Source organism: Nyctibius grandis, chromosome 1, assembly GCF_013368605.1.
Source record: "Nyctibius grandis isolate bNycGra1 chromosome 1, bNycGra1.pri, whole genome shotgun sequence".
NCBI lineage: Eukaryota > Metazoa > Chordata > Aves > Nyctibiiformes > Nyctibiidae > Nyctibius > Nyctibius grandis.
The window spans coordinates 104,831,666-104,851,052 of NC_090658.1; the positions used below are offsets into that span (position 1 = coordinate 104,831,666).

The 19,387-nt window shown below is 40.4% G+C and overlaps 1 protein-coding gene across 1 annotated transcript in view; it reads left to right on the top strand.

Annotated features, from left to right (window-relative positions):
- HMGCLL1 (3-hydroxy-3-methylglutaryl-CoA lyase like 1) overlaps positions 1–19,387 on the top strand; it is an 88,184-nt gene that overhangs the window by 28,198 nt on the left and 40,599 nt on the right. Inside the window, exon 5 of the mRNA XM_068407222.1 lies at positions 954–1,102. Within this exon, the coding sequence (XP_068263323.1) occupies positions 954–1,102 (149 nt within the window). The remainder of the gene's footprint in view (positions 1–953; positions 1,103–19,387) is intronic.

The following is a 19,387-nucleotide window of genomic DNA, read 5'->3' on the forward strand; positions in this document are numbered from 1 at the left end:
TTCTAGGTTATTGCTGTGTTCTTTCTTGCTGCTATTTTTTTTTTCTTCCCTCCATTTGAAAGGATATTTGTTCCTGTAAGGGTTGCTGAAGCTTAGACATTATCCTGCAGGAGCAGAGAGAAGAGGCAAAAGCTCAATTCCTTTTCGTAGAACAGGAGTAGTATTCTCATAGGAGAGTGAGAATTAATTAATTAGCTATTCTCCTAAGCTTAAATGTTTTCTTCTCCTATCATTTGGCTTTCAGCCTTCTAGTTTGCCTCATGTTAGTTGATTTACTGAGTACTGAGGTACTGAGTACAAGCTCAGGCTAATTGCCCTTTCAGTGAAGTCACCACATTTACACATTTTCTAGACTGGTATTTGCTCTGAGACTTTTTCTCAGCAGCCTTTCACATACACTTTTTCCATATTACCTATATTGACTATGACACCAAGACCAATGGAGCCCTTGATCCTGGAGCTGGCTCCAACAAGGAAATCCCTGTTGGTTGTTGTTGCTGCTCTAGGCACGTGCAGGCACAGAGGTTTCCTAAGCATGAGAATGACTTCCTGGCGTTCATGAGGAACAGGCTTTGTACAGAGGATGGATATTTCAGAATTGTTATATGATCTTTTCCTTTTCTGAAAAATGAATATAAGCATCAATCATGGTTATTTTCATAGTTGGTTCATATGATTTCCTGCATCTTAATACCTTTATCATTTATCACTTTAAAAATATGTTTACCTAATTGCTAAGAAGAGGAAGGAAATATGCCATAGTGAATGAACTCACAGTTTGATTCGATCTGTTTTTATACAATAGATTTAAAAAAAATGAAATTAAACTTATATTTTAGATATGGATACTTATAATGTATTTTAAAATTCTAGAATGTTGTACAGAATTAAAAGCTTAATCTAATCTTTTAATATAGTGTTATGATTCTGTTTTATTGAAATGTATTTTTCAGATTGCAGCAGGGGCTACAGAAGTTTCAGTATTTGGTGCAGCATCTGAATCTTTTAGCAAAATGAATATTAATTGTTCAATTGAAGAAAGCATAGAAAAATTTGAAGAAGTTGCTAAATCTGCAAGGAATATGAATATTCCAGTGCGTGGGTAAATATAAAGATTCTTAAGTAATACAGAGTTATTGGAGTCACTGCTGCAGGGTTTTTTTTGTATCAGTAGAAAAGTATACGACCAAATTTTTACATTTTAGATGAATTGAAATTATAGTCTTTACTGTGATTTTTTTTTTTAAGATTGAATATATTTAGTAATTTTGCTCTATGTTTTGAAACTGCTAATGGTGACTAGTTTTCTCTGGAAATTGAAAAAAAATAAGCTGTGTGTATAAACATACCCATTTTATTAACCAAAATTAATTTTATCATCACAGATGACAGAATAAAATTTATTTTGTGCTGCTGAGAACTCATAACACTGTTGCCTGCACGTTAAAAAATACCCTGCATACTTTTATTTTATTATAGTATTGATAATATATCACTTCATACACTGTAAAATCAAGGTATAAAAGTGATAGAACAAATTTACTCCTAATAAAAAAAATATTCTTGATATAAGTTATTCTGAAAACTCCAGGCATTGAAGTGTTTGGAGTCTCTAGTGCATGAAACTCTGTAATTGTGCAGTATGTATCTTTCTCTAGAGTACCTTCTTTTAAATGTGAAATAATCCTGAAGGGTACTTGCCCTTGAACAGTCTTTATTTTTCTTTTCCATTTTCTTTTGCATTACACAGAGCTACTTATCTAAGATTATTTGTGAAAGTCCTTGTGAATGCAAAAAGGCTTACATAGGTTCAAGGAGAAACTCAACGGTGAGATTCATTGAAGATTACTAGTAATACAAACTACATCATGCTCAGAAAATACCTAGACTTGAAAATAGATAGAGGTAGATATGTCAGAGACTGAGTGCTTGAAAACCTGTCTGAGAATAAATACTGGGATCTCTCTTTTCGCCAGAAATAGTGATGAGGTAATGCTACTGCTCACTTTTTGCACAGTAGTGTGGTAATTTGAGCATTTGCTTTGAGAAAGGGAGATCTGACTTCTAGTTATACCTCAGCCTCAGAGGATCACAGGATGGTTTAGGTTGAGAGGGACCTCTGGAGGTCATCTTGTCCAGCCCAGGGATTTTAACACACGTCCAACCAAGGACAGCTCATAAATGCTTGGGTCCTTATTCCCCAGCATGGTTATATGTTTCAGATGGAAAATCACTGAATAGAGAAGTAAGAACTTTCACTGTACTAAGAAACAATAACTTGTACCAGAGTTTAAAGAGTCTACCTGCTGCTAATCTGTCAGGTAGAGTCAGGGTTTGCCTTCCTGATCATTCTCTTATAAGAGGTCTGTTTGTTTAAAAGGTCTCTACCACCACTGTTTGCCACGTTTTTCTGGAACGAAATTCTGAGCTGAGAACGTAACTAGCAATTTGTGTTCTCCAGGAGGATTAAGCTCAGGGATGCCTGAATGTTAGGTCCCAGATAGGTGTGGATAAGGGAACAGGCAGTCAATTCAGAAAAGACGGCATGTGTATGGCAACAAACCTTAGGCACTGGTGAACATTTTTACACTAAACTTTTGTTTTCTGGTTTTCTCAGATGTCTAGGCATGTCAGGAAATATTTTCTGTTTCATTTTCCTGTATTTCACTAACAAAATTCAACCAAATGGCACAATAGAGGCAACCAGCCATCTAGGGGATGCTCAAAGCTTATGCATTGTATATGTTTTTGGATAGCTACGGGTGTCAACAGATGGACTTTGCAACTGGTCCAGAAGATGTAAACTGCAGGTGATGAAGAAGCCCCTGTGGTGTAATCTAGATTGATGTTGGAGCTTAAAATGTTAACTTATCTTCTGTGCACTAGTTTTCACATGCTTAAGAAGTGGCATCCTGCTGCTTTTTTTTCCACAGAGTGTATGTAATACACCGGTAGCAGTTATTCTGGCACTGATACAGTGATGTGATGGAAACACACTGTTCCCATGATAGGATTCTACAACATTCCCATGCGTTTATTGTCTACTATTTGATGAAGTGTGTGTGGCAGGGTTTTTTCTGCACACGGCAGAAAAAAAAGAGAAAGCAGCAGGATGAGAAAGCAGCATGTACAGAGAGGAAGAAGAGGCAAAAAATTGTCAAACAGAATCAGAGCACAAAAAAGAATATTATAATAATTAATATAATAATTAAGAATAAAAAGAAGGAAAACAAAGCAAGGAGATACAAAGAGATGGGTATCAGGAGGCAGGTAACGAAGCGAACAAAAACCAGCAGTACAAAGATGAAAAGAAATGAGATAATGAGAAATGAGATAATTGAACTCAGAGAAAATACAATCAGATTATGTTTTAAAAGTGCTTACTTTGTGCATCCAATACAAAGACCTGTAATTTCACAGCATGCAAACCTAGGCAAACTTCAAACAGTACATGCAGGACAATTTTATTGAGTCTGTTGTGCCAGGTGCAGTATGTTACACAGGGCTTCAACAGTGGACTGCTTAATATCAGATGTGGTACAAAGTGAACAGATTCGAACTTGTGAATGAAAATGATGTAAGTTCACTCCAGCTATAGCTTTCTTCCTTAGGCTTACAGGTCTAAGAAAAGTGAATCATTAAGAAGTAGGAAGCCATTGACAGAATCATTCCATTTGTGGGATTATAACCAAGATGAGAATCCAGTTAGAGAGGATAAGTATATTGAAGAGAAACTACATTTATGTTTGTGTTACAGCTATCTTCATCACAGGATATTAGTTGGGAACTAAATTATCTGGTGAAAACTAGAGGTTGAGGCATTAGGAGATAAGATGCTGGACTAATGTTACACTTCAACAAATTAAAAATTTTAGGAGAGGACAGTCTGGTATTTGTCCAGGTGGATCTAATATAACTCTATAATAAAGTAGCTAACCTGCTAAAAATCTGCTGAGAATCTGAATTGCAGAATATGGAACCTTATTTCATAACAAAAAAAAACCTAACTGAGGTAATAATTCTGAGTATCTAAAACATCCATTGAACATGGATTTCAGTATATGAAGATACTGAAAAGAAAGTTTTGAACATTCTGATAAGTTAGAAGATAAAAGAGAACTGGTTAACACAATCTGTTTGGACTTTGAGTGCACGTTGAAAAAAACCCCTCCTAGGGACATTTTGAGGAGGCAAAATAGTATTTAATGAGAAATAAAATGTTGCTATGGATTAGAGTCTAGACAAATATGTTTTCAAGAGAATAATTACCAAGTATTGTGATACATTGAGTCTTATTCCTGCATGTTCATAGAAACATAGAATGATAGATGGTTTGGGTTGGAAGGGACCTTAAAGATCATCTAGTTCCAACCCCCCCTGCCATGGGCAGGGACACCTTCCACTAGACCAGGTTGCTCAAAGCCCTATCCAACCTGGCCTTGAACACTGCCAGGGAGGGGGCATCCACAACTTCTCTGGGCAACCTGTGCCAGTGTCTCACTACCCTCACAGTAAAGAATTTCTTCCTCATATCTAATCTAAATCTACCCTCTTTCAGTTTAAAACCATTCCCCCTTGTCCTGTCACTACATGCCCTTGTAAAAAGCCCCTCTCCAGCGTTCCTGTAGGCCCCCCTCAGGTACTGGAAGGCTGCTCTAAGGTCTCCCCGGAGCCTTCTGTTTTCCAGGCTGAAGAGCCCCAACTCTCTCAGCCTGTCTTCATAGGAGAGGTGCTCCAGCCCTCTGATCATCTTCGTGGCCCTCCTCTGGACTCACTCCAACAGCTCTATGTCCTTCTTATGTTGGGGGCCCCAGAGCTGGACGCAGTACTCCAGGTGGGGTCTCACGAGAGCAGAGTAAAAGGGCAGAATCACCTGCCTCGACCTGCTGGCCACGTTGCTTTTGATGCAGCCCAGGATACTCGTTCAGATGCACTCCGCGTGGGTTGCAGAGTTATGGGAATCTGTAGGAAGCATTGAGACGGAATGATTGCTTAGAAATAATTAAAAAAAAAAGGATTGTTTGATGTCCATCTGCCTCAGTACTTTCTTTTAAGCTCCAGTGTACTGTCTTTGTTGAGTAGAATTCTGACCAGAAAAATAATAGCAGGAACATGAACATAGAAATGCAGAATTCAGAAGGACTTTTTTTTTAATGGTAGATCTCTTAGCAGTTGAACAAAGCTCTAGAAGGTGGACTTAAAACTTTTAATTAGTTAAAAAATGAAAAAATACCCGTAATGAAGAAGCATCAGTTTTGAATGCCAAATCCAGAAAGTAAATAAACTTGTTTACGACATTTCAACTGCTTATGATGGGGAAGATTATGGAAGCAGGTAGTCATTTCCGACTTAATTCTAGAAGACTGAACCATAATTTTCTCTGGTACTAACACCCAATCAAAGCCTGCACTACTAGAGGGAATTCATTAGGACTTGAGTGGAAGTAGTTCCCTAGTTCCCAAATATTGCAGTACATTTAGAAGACTTGTGGAGTTTTACATTGTATTGAATGATATAAAACACAGGGCTTCTCTTCCTTGATGAAAAAAGGCATTGAAAAGATAATCAGAAAGTAAAACTTAAACAGAGATTTCATAGAAGTATTCAGTGCAGTCAAGGTGACTTTTTCCTAGAGATCAAAAAAGAATTAGCTATCAAAGCCTGCAACTGATGACCTTGAGTTATGATCCCATATTTAGCTGCTACTAAAGAAGCAGTTTTTAGTGACAGATAAACTAAGTGGCATTTTTATATCCCAATTCCATGCAAAATTCTCTAAATGCTGAGACAGTCAAGGCTTTGTGGCAAGTTGTTTTTTGTGACGTGTTCTTTATGCTTTATAGCCTGCTCTGTAAGTATCACATAGACAAGTCATGCAGGGGCAGAAACAGTTTGAGAAGTTAAAATCTGGGAGTTTCCGTTGAATGACCTCAAACCCAGCGTTTTGGAAACAAAAGGATGGGATGTTACATAATTCATCAGTTGACATTCAGTATTTAGCATTGGTGCTCACGGTTTGACTGGTTGTTGTTTAATTTCAAGGAGAAGATTAGTTTCAGGTTTTATTTTGTTGTGTGGCTTCTATTTACTGAAAGTAATTATATATTGCTTTCAACTATTGTTATAATATGAGGCAAGTCTGAGCATGACCACACAATAAGTCTGAGCTTGTCATCCTAAATCTGCTTGTAGTTACTAGAGGGAAATAGGCAGCCTTCAGGCTATGATTTATTGTATGTGCTTTTTAAAGTACCTGCCTTAGGATAAGATGAACCACTCTCTGAATGATCCTCCTTTTGGCTGCAAAGGAGCTTGGGTCCTATCCTATGTTAGTCATCCTATAGATGGCCTAAGGCATAAGCTGTAGATGATTGTCTTTGATATCAGAAGTTAGAACAGATGAATCCCATCCTACCTGTGCATAGGCTAAGGATTAGCGCTTTGTAATTTCTGTAAATTACAATAGATATGAGAAATGTGTTAATAGGCTTTGTGCTGCAAGGTAACACAAAATGAAGCTGTGAACTATATGGACAAAGATTTGTACCCTGTGCACTGAAAATCGACGTTTTGATTTTAATCACCCTTTTAGAGATCGGCTGCTTTTAGAGAACCATGGCCGAAACCTGCAGCCTTTACTCAAGCAAGCTCCCAGGACTGCACATTTTGGCTTCTAATATAAATTTTGTAGGCTAAATATTTTGCTTGAATTACTTAAGTAATAAAAATATTAATATGCATAAATTGTATTTATATTAATTTCAATATAGAGATTGTTTCCTTTCTAAAGCACTATTATTGTTTAAAGTGTTATTTATTTGCAGGAAATGGATAATTTAGTGCCTTGCCCTAACTTCTTATTTGTGCAGTTGAAAAATACTTCCAAAAATAATTTTAAGGGGTTCAAATTTTATTTCCTATTTTTACTGGCAATTTAGAATTTATGTAGTGAGCATAAATCATTGGCAATTCTTGAACCTTATGAGAAATGCACTCAAACAGTTGAAACTAAACTTTAAGCTTTTGCATGTCTTACTGTTGCCACAGCTGCACTAACATTGACTCGATCATCATCCAGAAAATTTATGTTGTCAGCTGTCACATTTAAAATCTGTAGCACAGTACACAGTTTTCTAAATGTTTACTAAATTAGTTCAAATATTTATGAAGAATTGAAATCTTGCATATGGTCTTAGAAGTTAGACTATTTATTAGCATCATAAAGGGGTTTTTATTTTTATTTTTTTGTACATGCATAAAAACTTTACAATAACATTTGGGTCACATTTGTGAAGACAATGAGCCAAATCAGTTATAAACTGTGTGGTCAGCTAATTACTACTATGCATATTTTGCATGTGAAATGACACAAAATACTGCTTGTTTTAGAACTGCATCTTTTAATGCATAATTCAGGTACTATTGAAAATATCACATCTTTTTCAGTGATTAAAAATGAAGCCTAACAGCCAGGACTGATGAAAAACTGTGGCAAATGGTAATTGCAAGCAGTCACTTGGAGTGTGTTTTAATTTAAATGTATTTTTAATGTACATATGACAAAAATGTTGAGTAAATTCTGATTAAGCTAGATTCTTCCAAATTAATGTGTTCCAAAATTTAAAAAGACACAGAAATAAATTGCAATTAGTACAATAGAACAATAAGGAAGGAAGGACTTGTGTTTTGCCCTTTTCCACAAATGGTACTTCACTACCTACTTTGTGTCCTATGACAGTGAAAGAAAGTTAGACTATCTCCCTCCGAAACTTTCAGTCCTGTATAGGACTGTCTCAGTCCTAATAAAAATTAACACGGTATATAAAAGCTGAAAGGTTGTATTTTTTTTTCTCTACTAAAAACCACTTCTCCATGACTGGCAATTAAAAGCTGTATTAATGTCCCAGTCCTGAAAAATTTTTACGTGAAGAGCTCTTTTGAGGCCATTTGGACTATTTGCATGTGCAAATGTGAGTGTGTATGCAAATGTTTAGAGGGCCAGTGTTAGAAAAACAGATGCAAATGTTTGCTGTAAAATAACTCCAGAAGCATTTCCTTACAAAGCTGCTGCTTCGTAAATTAAAGCATATGTAATCACACATTAATTCTGAACTGGTGTATGTAATTCCTTTGTTTATAGTCTTATGTCTTTTAAGAATGACCAGTATGGTGAAGTTCGCAATACATAAAAGCATATCTAAATGTATCAATATTTAGCTTACATCTGTGTTTGTACAGAATTCAAATACTTGTTGATATACTTGAAATATAGCTTTTTTTTTTTTTTGCTGTGACAAATAGACACCAAACTATTGTATGCAGTATTATTATTATTACCTTTTATATTATGTTATAATAAATTTTACAGCTTACAAAATATATGTTGATTATAGGAAATAATTATTGGTTTACTTTGATGTTAATATACAAGGTAAGACACAAAATAGTGGAAACTTAAAGAGAAAGAATTCATTTTAGTTATCCTGATCTTGTGCTAGTAATATTTGAATTTATTTTGAAAAAAAAAAAAAACAAATGTGGAAGAACACATCAGTTTTGTTTTAATCTACTTTATAACAAGTAATTCTGGAAATTAATAATGAAGTCTGTTTTGTTTATAAAGAAACATCCTGATTATCTGAAACTTCTGATTATCAGGACAATCTGATCTTTATAATTCAGTTCAATAATGCTCTTTTTTTCTTTTATTACAGTTCATCTTAAATACCGTAATTCAAGATATTTGGATAACCTTACAATACTGTATTTTATATACCTAATTAGAAGTACCATGAGATAAACTCCAACAGTTCAGCTTTGCACAAATCAGTGCAGTTTAAAGCTGCGTATGTTTTACAAATACAGGCAGAAACTTTGAACTCATATTTTCTGATATTTGGGAATAGTTAGGGCTGGAGTAGACATTTTTTTGCATTGCTTTAAACACCCATTTTTAGGCTACACTGTGTAGTTTAGCACAGTCACAATTATATTGATAATAGGGTGATTTATACCATTATCACTTCTTTAGATAGTAAAACCAACTTAACACCTTCATGTCACTATAAGTGAGCTTATATTTGAGATTATGGGAACAACAAAGAGGAAATGAACGTTTAGTAGACTTGGAAGCAACATATTTTAGTATGCGAATGGCAAACAAATCTACAGGGTTACACAGTATTAAGCCAGCTGGTCACAGCCTCCTGGAGAAGTTTGAGAAGCTGGACATTCCTAGGATGTGGAGACTTGATGCATTTCACAGAATCACAGAATCACAGAATCAACCAGGTTGGAAGAGACCTCATGGATCATCTAGTCCAACCGTTGCCCCTACACCACCCTGTCAACTAGACCATGGCACTGAGTGCCATGTCCAGTCTTTTCTTAAACACATCCAGAGATGGTGCCTCCACCACCTCCCTGGGCAGCCCATTCCAATGCCTAATAACCCTTTCTGTAAAGAAATTCTTCCTGATGTCCAACCTGAACCTCCCCTGGCGAAGCTTGAGGCTGTGCCCTCTTGTCCTATCGCTAGTTGCCCGGGAGAAGAGGCCAACTCCCACTTCACTACAACCTCCCTTCAGGTAGTTGTAGACTGCAATAAGGTCACCTCTGAGCCTCCTCTTCTCCAGGCTAAACAACCCCAGCTCCCTCAGCCGTTCCTCGTAGGACATACCCTCCAGACCCTTCACCAGCTTGGTCGCCCTCCTCTGGACTCGCTCCAACACCTCAACATCTTTCTTGAAGTGCGGGGCCCCGAACTGAACACAGTACTCAAGGTGCGGCCTCACCAGTGCCGAGTACAGAGGGACGATCACTTCCCTAGACCGGCTGGCTACACTATTCCTAATAGAGGCCAGGATGCCATTGGCCTTCTTGGCCACCTGGGCACACTGCTGGCTCATGTTTAGCCGGCTGTCGATCAGCATTTCTCTGTACTGGCGACAGGTTAAGAAAACGATGTAGGAGCCATTGTACTAACGCTGTTGTACTGGATGATTGCACTATTTTCCTTAGGAATAACTTTATAATAACTTTTTACCTATTTTTTGTGCCTGCAGATAGAAAATATTATTAGTAGGCCAGAAGAGCTGCTTTTTTTTTAAAAAAAAAAAAAAAGAAGAGGGATACCTGTGGGAAGTAAAAATGATCCATGTTTCTTTTTAAAGGGTAGTGTAAAATCAGACTTGAAATGTTAGATGAAATTATAAGATAACAGTACAATGTGTTTGCTAGTCTGTTACTGATTGCTCCATGGATAATGCGATATAGTTATTAAAAGTTAAGTGGCCCTTCGTTATAGTAATAGTTTTGTTCTGTTTTTAGAGTTGTTATTTTGTAGAACAGTTCACAATTTAACAGTGTTTTCTGGGCATTCTAAAAATAATAGCAAATATTATTACTATAGGATTCACTTTGAATAGCATATATATTACTTGCAACTGGGCACTAAATACATGGAGAGGTTGTTTCTTTTTTTTTTTAAATCAACTGTGGAAAAACAAATCCTGAACTTATTTACATGTTTTGGGTTTGGCTTGGAGATTCTCTTTCTGGAAGAATCTCCTTTCCCTCTTCTCTTCTCTGTATTTCCCCTCTCCTTACAGTAAAGATTGCCTGTTTTTAACGAATGGCTTCCTTTGCAAAGAGAGAATGTATCAATCAATTATGAATTCACCAAATGATAGGCATATACATTTTAGCACGAACATCCAATAAAAATAAATACATCTGCAGTGAACATGGTAAATTATATGTGAACTTACACTATAATAATAAACAGGAAACAGCAGCATCTGAGTCTGCAACTGGCTTCTCAGGAGGCTCTGTGCTTCCAGCTGTGGTGGCAGCTGTGGATCTGGCTCTGGAACTCTTGCTGAAACAAGCTGACAAAGGGCTGATTACAACATGGGGTTCAGTTTCTGCTTGGATTCATTTGCCTTTTAACACACTGCAGTTATGAAAAGTTTGCTCATTTACCCTGTTTGCGGTTTTATATCTTGCTCTTCACAGTCATTTGGCTGGTGTGGTGATTATCACCATTCCTAGTGACCTGATTGTGGGGACCTTGTACTGTCTATACCATTTGTGGAACATTGCAATTTGGTTTTGGCTTACTGGAAGAAATTGAACACTCTCTTCCTCTTCCTTCTCCCTCCCCATCCCCAGAGGCTGTTCAACATTTTTGTCCAAAATATTACACAGTAAAGTTGTTGGGGTTTATTTTTTTAATTGTTTTTATATGCACAGAAAACAATTTAGGAGAAGAGCAAATGATACCTACCTGCAGTGAAATCTGTAGAACAGGCAAGGCAGTGGGTAAACTGTGCCAGGTGGAACAAGTAGAAAACTTGTTTTTATCACTTTTTATTAAAGGGAGGAATTCTGATTTCACAGAATTTTGCTCACAGAGTGAGCAAAACAGCATTTACCCGTGTGTTCCTAAAGCAGCTGTATAGATACCTGCACTTATTGCAGGTCCTTTTTTCCACCTCTGGTTGGATGGGCTCTTTTCTTGATTGCATGCTAAAGATGTAGTTAAGCTACCAAAATGCCTGGCCTTGATTCAGCAAAGATTTAAGCACATACTTAGAATTAAGCACTTCACTTCCATTGCAGAGTCTGCTTTGTGAACTCACAGATATCTGCTTCTGCTCTCATACTGTGGAGTGTCTCTGGTGAATATCCTGAGACCAAGACAGTCTTTTTCATTACAAAGTCTTTTTTTCTTTCAGTCCTGCCTTCTTTTTAGAAGACAGCTGTATTCTCCAACTTAATTGAATCCCCAAATTAAATCCCAGTTGCCTCTGTAACTCATTGCTCAAACTCTTCCCGCTTTTTCCCTCTGCTGCTTTTCTTCACATAGGATCTTGCTTTTTCTCCTAAGGAAAAATAGATACAGTATGCTCTTCCTTCTGTCACTCTCTTCTCCCTCCCCTCCCCTAATCCTTCCTCTTTCTCCACTGTCAGAGCAGCAGGAGTTTCTTGTCTACTTGCCATCTGTAGCCCTTCCACTTGCCCCAGTGACCCATGTTCTGTTCTTCCTTTTATTTCTCCCCTCCCTTATTCTCTTTCTTAACCTCTCACTGTTCTCTGGCTCTTTTCCACTGCAATATAAGCGAGCATTTGTCTCTTAAAAATTGCACCTTTGACCCTACTTGGTTCTTCATATCATATCTCATCGCCTATCTCTTCTTCATTCCTAAGCTCATTGAAGGCGCTGTTTATAATTACTGTCTGGAGACCCTCTTCTGTGATTCCCTTCTAGAACTCCTACACTTTGGCTTCTGTTCCTTGCTTGCAACTGCAACAGCTCTCACCAGACTCCCTCATGACAAGATCTCAGAAACAGTAGTCTATCCTCATTCTTCTTGACTTGTCAGTAATGTTTGCTGCAGTTGACCAGACTCTTCTTTAAACTTGAGTCTTTTGTTGCTTTCTGGGGCTCTGTCTTGTTAATTTTCTTCTTTCTAAGCAGTTCTTCAGCATGTTTTTCAAAGTTGTCTCCCTTTTTGGAGGGGCGTGGGTGGAGCTCTTGGGGCTCTGCTTTGGCTGGATTCTCTTGTGCTTTTAATGCCTTATGGGTTATTTCATACTCAAAAAAGAAAATGTAACAGCCAAAGCTATCTGTAGATAATAGACGTACCTTCCTATTGCAACCTATTTTTTCTCACTTAAGCTTATTAATTTGGAACCACACAAATGCAATTACAAAGTATCCTACCTGGCACTGCCTTAAGTCTAGGTGTCTTGGCAAATGCTCAGACTGGACACATGATTATCTTCCCTCTTTCACATAGACATGCTTATTTTCTCCTTTCATATGCTAGGTTCTGTGTACCCCTGCTAACTGTACTCAGCCCTTGCCTGCATCTGTTCCAGCTTGCGTTACTTTTTCTACAGATGACTCAAATTGTATCTCTCATTTCCAATAAGAATATAGCAAGACCTTGTCAAATGCAACTCATATTTTATGTCCTCTATTAAAAATGCTTATCCTGATGTGTGTTTGGAGAGCATTTTACTCTTTACAGCCTCATTTTAAGCATTTCACTTTGTCATTGCCATCAACTGAGTCCCATTTCTACTGCTTCTGTCCTTTCTGCGTGGAATCCCAGTGCTTTCTTTTTATATTGACAGTACCAAGAAATTTAATGTTATCCGCTGTCACGGTTTAAAGCTGGGCTGGCGATTAAACCTGCAGCAGACGCTCTCTGTTAACCCTCCCCCCCCACCCGAAGGGAAAGGGAAAGGGAAAAGGGAGAGAGACTTACGGGTTGGAAAGTTAAAACAGTTTTAATAAACCTATAATAATGAAAAAGAGTATAATAATAATATTGGAATAATCAAATATATACAAATATATATACAAAACCAAGATCGAGCTCCCCCGATGTCGGCAACGTCACCACCGGCACTGCAGGGCAGGCTCCGGGAAGGCCCAGGCTGAGCCTAGCGACGGTCGAGAGCTGGATTCAGGGATGCACAGATCAGGATCGGGGGCAGCAGGAAAACAGACAGAGTCCTCCTTGGACACCGGCCATAGCAGAAAGAGCAAGAGCGAGCAAAAGGCGCGAGACCCTCGTGATCCCCCCGCTTTATACCGAGAATGACGTGTATGGGATGGAATACCCTCGTTGGTCAATTTTGGGTCACCTGCCCTGTCTGCTCCCCCCTGCAGCTGCGACCCCCCCCTTCAGCTTTTCACTTGTAAGCAGTGAGGAATCAGCAGTGACCTTGGTTTCTCTAAGAAAAAGTACAGCAAGAGCCTTACTGCACAACATCCCTACCGGTGCCTCAGCGATAACTACAAACTTCGAGCGTTATCAGTCCTGGAAGCAGACACTGTCTGCAAAAACATGCAGTTAGTTTCAGAAAGTGCAGTTATTTAGAGGAGACTTAGCTGAAAGTAAAAATCACTGAAAGGAAAATCGGCCTGGTTTAGGCCAAACCAGGACATTCCACCCCTTATTCCATACCATTCACGTCATACTCAGATCACCACTAACTTTTCATTTTAAAATATATACAGATAACATTAGTTTATGATTCATCTCTATACAGAAAAAAAAAAGTTCATCAAGTTCATTTAGTTCAGGATTGTGGGTTTCCATCTGGCTAGGAGTCTCTCAGGGCAGGAGACATGGTATGAGTTTTGTCACAGTTCATGCCCACGGGTTGCAGGTTAAAGATGTCAGTCTCGAGGAGGTTACTGGACGCCACTTGCAGCTAGCTCTGGTCTCGTCACCACTGTCTTAACCTGAAAGACACTTATGAACACTGTTAGTATTATGCAGCAATTAACATCATGCAGTTCAGAATTAAGTATTCTCACCCAAGATCAGATCACCTTCAGGGACACATCGGACTCCACCATCCTGCAGCATCACCCACCAAGTACATCCAGGTCCTTGAGCAAAAGCAATCCCATGAACGGGTTTACCTTTGCCCGTAGCAGGAAGAACCCAGACAGTTTTTCCCAACAGATTCCTTTCATGCACCACAGGGACTTTATCCCCTTCTACTGTATGTAAAAGATCTGACTGAGCAGGGCCAGCTCGGTTGATAGATCCTCTGGTGTTAACTAGCCAGGTAGCTTGTGCCAAATGCTTATCCCAGTTTTTAAAGGTTCCACCCCCCATTGCTTTTAGGGTAGTTTTTAACAGCCCATTGTATCGTTCAATTTTCCCAGATGCTGGTGCATGATAGGGGATATGATATACCCACTCGATGCCATGCTCTTTGGCCCAGTTATCTATGAGACTGTTTTTGAAATGAGTCCCATTGTCCGACTCAATTCTCTCTGGTGTGCCATGTCGCCACAAGATTTGCTTTTCAAGGCCCAGAATAGTGTTCCGGGCAGTGGCATGGGGCACAGAGTATGTTTCCAGCCATCCGGTGGTTGCCTCCACCATGGTAAGCACATAGCGTTTACCCTGGCGGGTTTGAGGGAGTGTGATGTAGTCAATTTGCCAGGCCTCCCCATATTTATATTTCAACCACCGCCCCCCATACCACAAAGGTTTTAACCGTTTGGCTTGCTTAATTGCGGCGCATGTTTCACAATCATGGATAACCTGTGCAATAGAGTCCATAGTTAAGTCCACCCCTCGGTCACGAACCCATCTGTATGTTGCATCTCTTCCTTGATGACCTGAAGTGTCATGAGCCCACCGAGCTAAAAATAGTTCACCTTTATGTTCCCAGTCCAAATCTATTTGGAACACTTTAGCAGCCTGATCTGCTTGTTGGTTGTTTCGATGTTCCTCAGTTGCCCGACTTTTAGGTACGTGGGCATCTACATGACGTACCTTCACGACTAGTTTCTCTAGCCGAGTAGCAATATCTTGCCACAGTTCAGCAGCCCAAATAGGTTTCCCTTTACGCTGCCAGTTGCTTCGCTTCCACTGCTTTAACCACCCCCACAAGGCATTTGCCACCATCCATGAGTCAGTATAAAGATACAGCCTTGGCCACCTTTCTCGTTCAGCAATGTCTAAAGCCAGCTGGATGGCTTTTACCTCTGCAAATTGACTTGATTCACCTTGTCCTTCTGTGGCTTCCGTGACTCGTCGTATGGGACTCCATACAGCAGCTTTCCACTTCCGATGCTTTCCTACAAGACGGCAGGATCCATCGGTGAACAGGGCATACTGCTTCTCATCCTCTGGTAGTTCATTATATGGTGGGGCTTCTTCAGCACGTGTCACCTCCTTTTCTGGTGGCATTCCGAAGTCTTTGCCTTCTGGCCAGTCCATGATCACTTCTAAGATTCCTGGGCGATTAGGGTTTCCTATTCGAGCCCTCTGTGTAATTAATGCAATCCATTTACTCCATGTAGCATCAGTTGCATGATGGGTAGTGGGAACCTTACCCTTGAACATCCAGCCTAGTACTGGTAATCGAGGTGCCAGGAGAAGTTGTGCCTCAGTACCAATTACCTCTGAGGCAGCTCTAACTCCTTCATATGCTGCCAGTATCTCTTTTTCAGTTGGGGTGTAATTGGCCTCGGAACCCTTGTATCCTCGACTCCAAAATCCTAGGGGTCGACCTCGAGTCTCCCCTGGTACTTTCTGCCAGAGGCTCCAGGTAGGACCATTGTCCCCAGCTGAGGTGTAGAGCACATTTTTAACATCTTGTCCCGTACGGACTGGTCCAAGGGCTACTGCATGCACAATCTCTTGTTTAATCTGTTCAAAGGCCTGTCGTTGTTCAGGACCCCACTGAAAATCATTCTTCTTTCTGGTCACTTGATAAAGAGGGCGTACAATCTGGCTGTAATCTGGAATATGCATTCTCCAGAAACCCACAACGCCTAAGAAGGCTTGTGTTTCCTTTTTGTTAGTAGGTGGGGACATAGCTGTTATTTTGTTGATCACCTCTATCGGGATCTGGCGACGCCCATCTTGCCATTTAATGCCTAAAAACTGGATCTCCCGGGCAGGTCCCTTGACCTTGCCTCTTTTTATGGCAAAACCAGCTTTCAGAAGAATTTGGATTATTTTCTCCCCTTTGTCAAAAACTTCTGCTGCTGTATCACCCCATACAATGATGTCATCAATGTATTGCAAATGTTCTGGAGATCCACCCTTTTCTAGTGCAGTCTGGATCAGTCCATGGCAAATAGTAGGACTGTGTTTCCACCCCTGGGGCAGTCGATTCCAGGTGTACTGGATACCTCTCCAGGTGAAAGCAAACTGTGGCCTGCACTTTGGTGCCAAAGGAATAGAGAAAAATGCATTAGCAATGTCTATGGTGGCGTACCACTTGGCTGCCTTTGACTCCAGTTCGTATTGAAGTTCTAGCATGTCTGGCACAGCAGCACTCAGTGGTGGCGTAACTTCATTTAGGCCACGATAGTCCACAGTTAATCTCCATTCTCCATCAGACTTTCGCACTGGCCATATAGGACTATTAAAGGGTGAGCGAGTCTTACTAATCACTCCTTGATTTTCTAATTGTCTAATCAGTTTATGAATGGGGATCAGGGAGTCTCGATTGGTGCGATATTGTCGTCGGTGCACCGTGGTAGTAGCAATTGGCACCTGTTGTTCTTCAACCTTCAGCAACCCCACAACAGAAGGATCCTCTGAGAGGCCAGGCAAGGTAGACAGCTGTTTAATGTCCTCAGTCTCTACAGCTGCTATACCAAAGGCCCATCTATACCCTTTTGGGTCCTTAAAATACCCTCTCTTGAGGTAGTCTATGCCAAGGATGCACGGAGCATCTGGGCCAGTCACAATGGGGTGCTTTTTCCATTCATTTTTAGTTAGGCTCACTTCGGCTTCCAATACAGATAACACTTGAGATCCTCCTGTTACTCCTGAAATACTGATAGATTCTGCCCCTTTATGATCCGATGGCATTAGGGTGCACTGTGCACCAGTGTCTACCAAGGCTCGATACCTTTGTGGTTTTGATGTGCCAGGCCATCGAATCCACACAGTCCAATAAACTCTGTTGTCCCTTTCCTCCACCTGGCTGGAGGCAGGGCCCCCCTAATCAAGAAATGGATTTGTGCTGCTCACAGGGACTGGACCTTCATTTCTCCTATTCATACTTTGGAAAAAGGAATTTGAGGCCCATCTACCCTGACTGGGGTCCTGCTCACTGGTAACTGGAGCAGCCATCCTCCTAGAAAAATTCTCTCTGGTATTTCTTTTAGCTTGCAACTCACGTACTCGTGCCTGTAGGGTACTGGTAGGTTGTCCATGCCATCTGTTCATGTCCTCCCCATAACCACGCAGGGCAAACCACAGGATACCTCGTGATGTGTTCCGTTTCCTTTGAGCTGGTCCTGTAGGAGGCCGTTTTCTCCTAACAGCTGCAACGCGTGCCTGTGTAGGTAGAGAGTCAAGTTTATTCTCTATCCTGGACAGTTTGTCTGACAGTTGTTTAAATGAGTCCTTGTTTTCCTTTGTCAGTTTTTCCACAGCCGAGACACGGGCCTGCAGTGGGGAAGAAATACTATCTTCATACTGTCGCATACAGTTAGCCATTTCATCCACACTAGGTCGTGCCATAGCATCTTCTCCCCAGACTAATATTGACAATGTATGGGTGTATGTCGGTGGAGCATTCTTCACAACCTTCCGGAACATGGATCGGTTGCATTCCACTTCATCAGGATCTACAGGATCTACAATGTCCCGTGGGTGTCTATAAATGATCTCTTGCACAGCTAGTTGTCTAAGGTAGTTAATACCTTTTTCTATAGTGGTCCATTTGCTCAGGTGGCTCATAACATCATCTTTATAGGGATACCTGCTCTTTACAGCTGACAAGAGTCGCCTCCAGAGACTGATAGTGTTTGACTTTCTTGCAAGCGCCTTATCAATACCACCATCTCTGGACAGGGATCCCAACTGTCTGGCTTCTCTGCCGTCTAATTGCATGCTATCTGCCCCATTATCCCAGCATCGGAGCAGCCAGGTAATAATTGGCTCACCATCATAACGGCTGAAATCTTTCCTTATATTTCTCAGGTCCTTCAGGGATAAGGAGTGGTAGGTTATCTCTACATCCGAGTCCTCCTCCTGTGATAGTTCTGCTTTAGAACGACCTTTCTTCTGTGATGGGTCTGCTTTAAAATGACGATCAAGGGAACCCCCATCTGTGTTGGGCCCTGACTCTGCCTGAGAAGGGCCCTCACCTGGGTCCTGTGATGGCTCTGCCTTAGAAGGCTCTGAGTCATCATCCTCCTCTTCACGAGCTGATTTCTTTCTGTATTTCTTCCTGGTTACAGGAGCAATTGGTACAGATTCGTTAGATGCTGGACTCTGAGTAGATGCAGTGGCTGTCGTGGGAGTGCTGAGACTCGTTAGAGTCTGAGTAGCTGCAGTGGCCATCTTGGGGGGTGTAGCAGCTGTGGTACAGGCTGCCGAGGTTTCAGTGGATTTAGTGGCTGTAGCGGCAGCACACGCTGTAGGATCTGAGGTGGCTGCACAACATCTACAACTGTCCCTGCACCGATATTTAATCTTATCCCACATCAGAAACACATTCAGGACAACCGAAAATAAAAACATGCCACCTAGACAGCACCATCCTAATTTCACAAAATCTAGAGGAATCAGCTTGGCAGAAAAGGAGAAGGTACTATTTCCCGAAATAAAATTGGAAGTGTAATCATTAACACAATCAGCTAAAGGACGCGTGGAGTCCGCAGATAAAATCGCTGCTACCGCGGTCAGAATAGTAACAGCCCAGTTTATCACGACATAAATCAGTATGAAACGCCATAACAAAACAATGCACATTGACCAGTGCCCAGCAGTGATAAACTGCACATAAACAGTAACAAACAGCGCATACGGCAAGTAAGGTATCATTACACTTAACTCTGTAAAAGGCTTTATAAAGAGATGAGATAACACAGCATTCA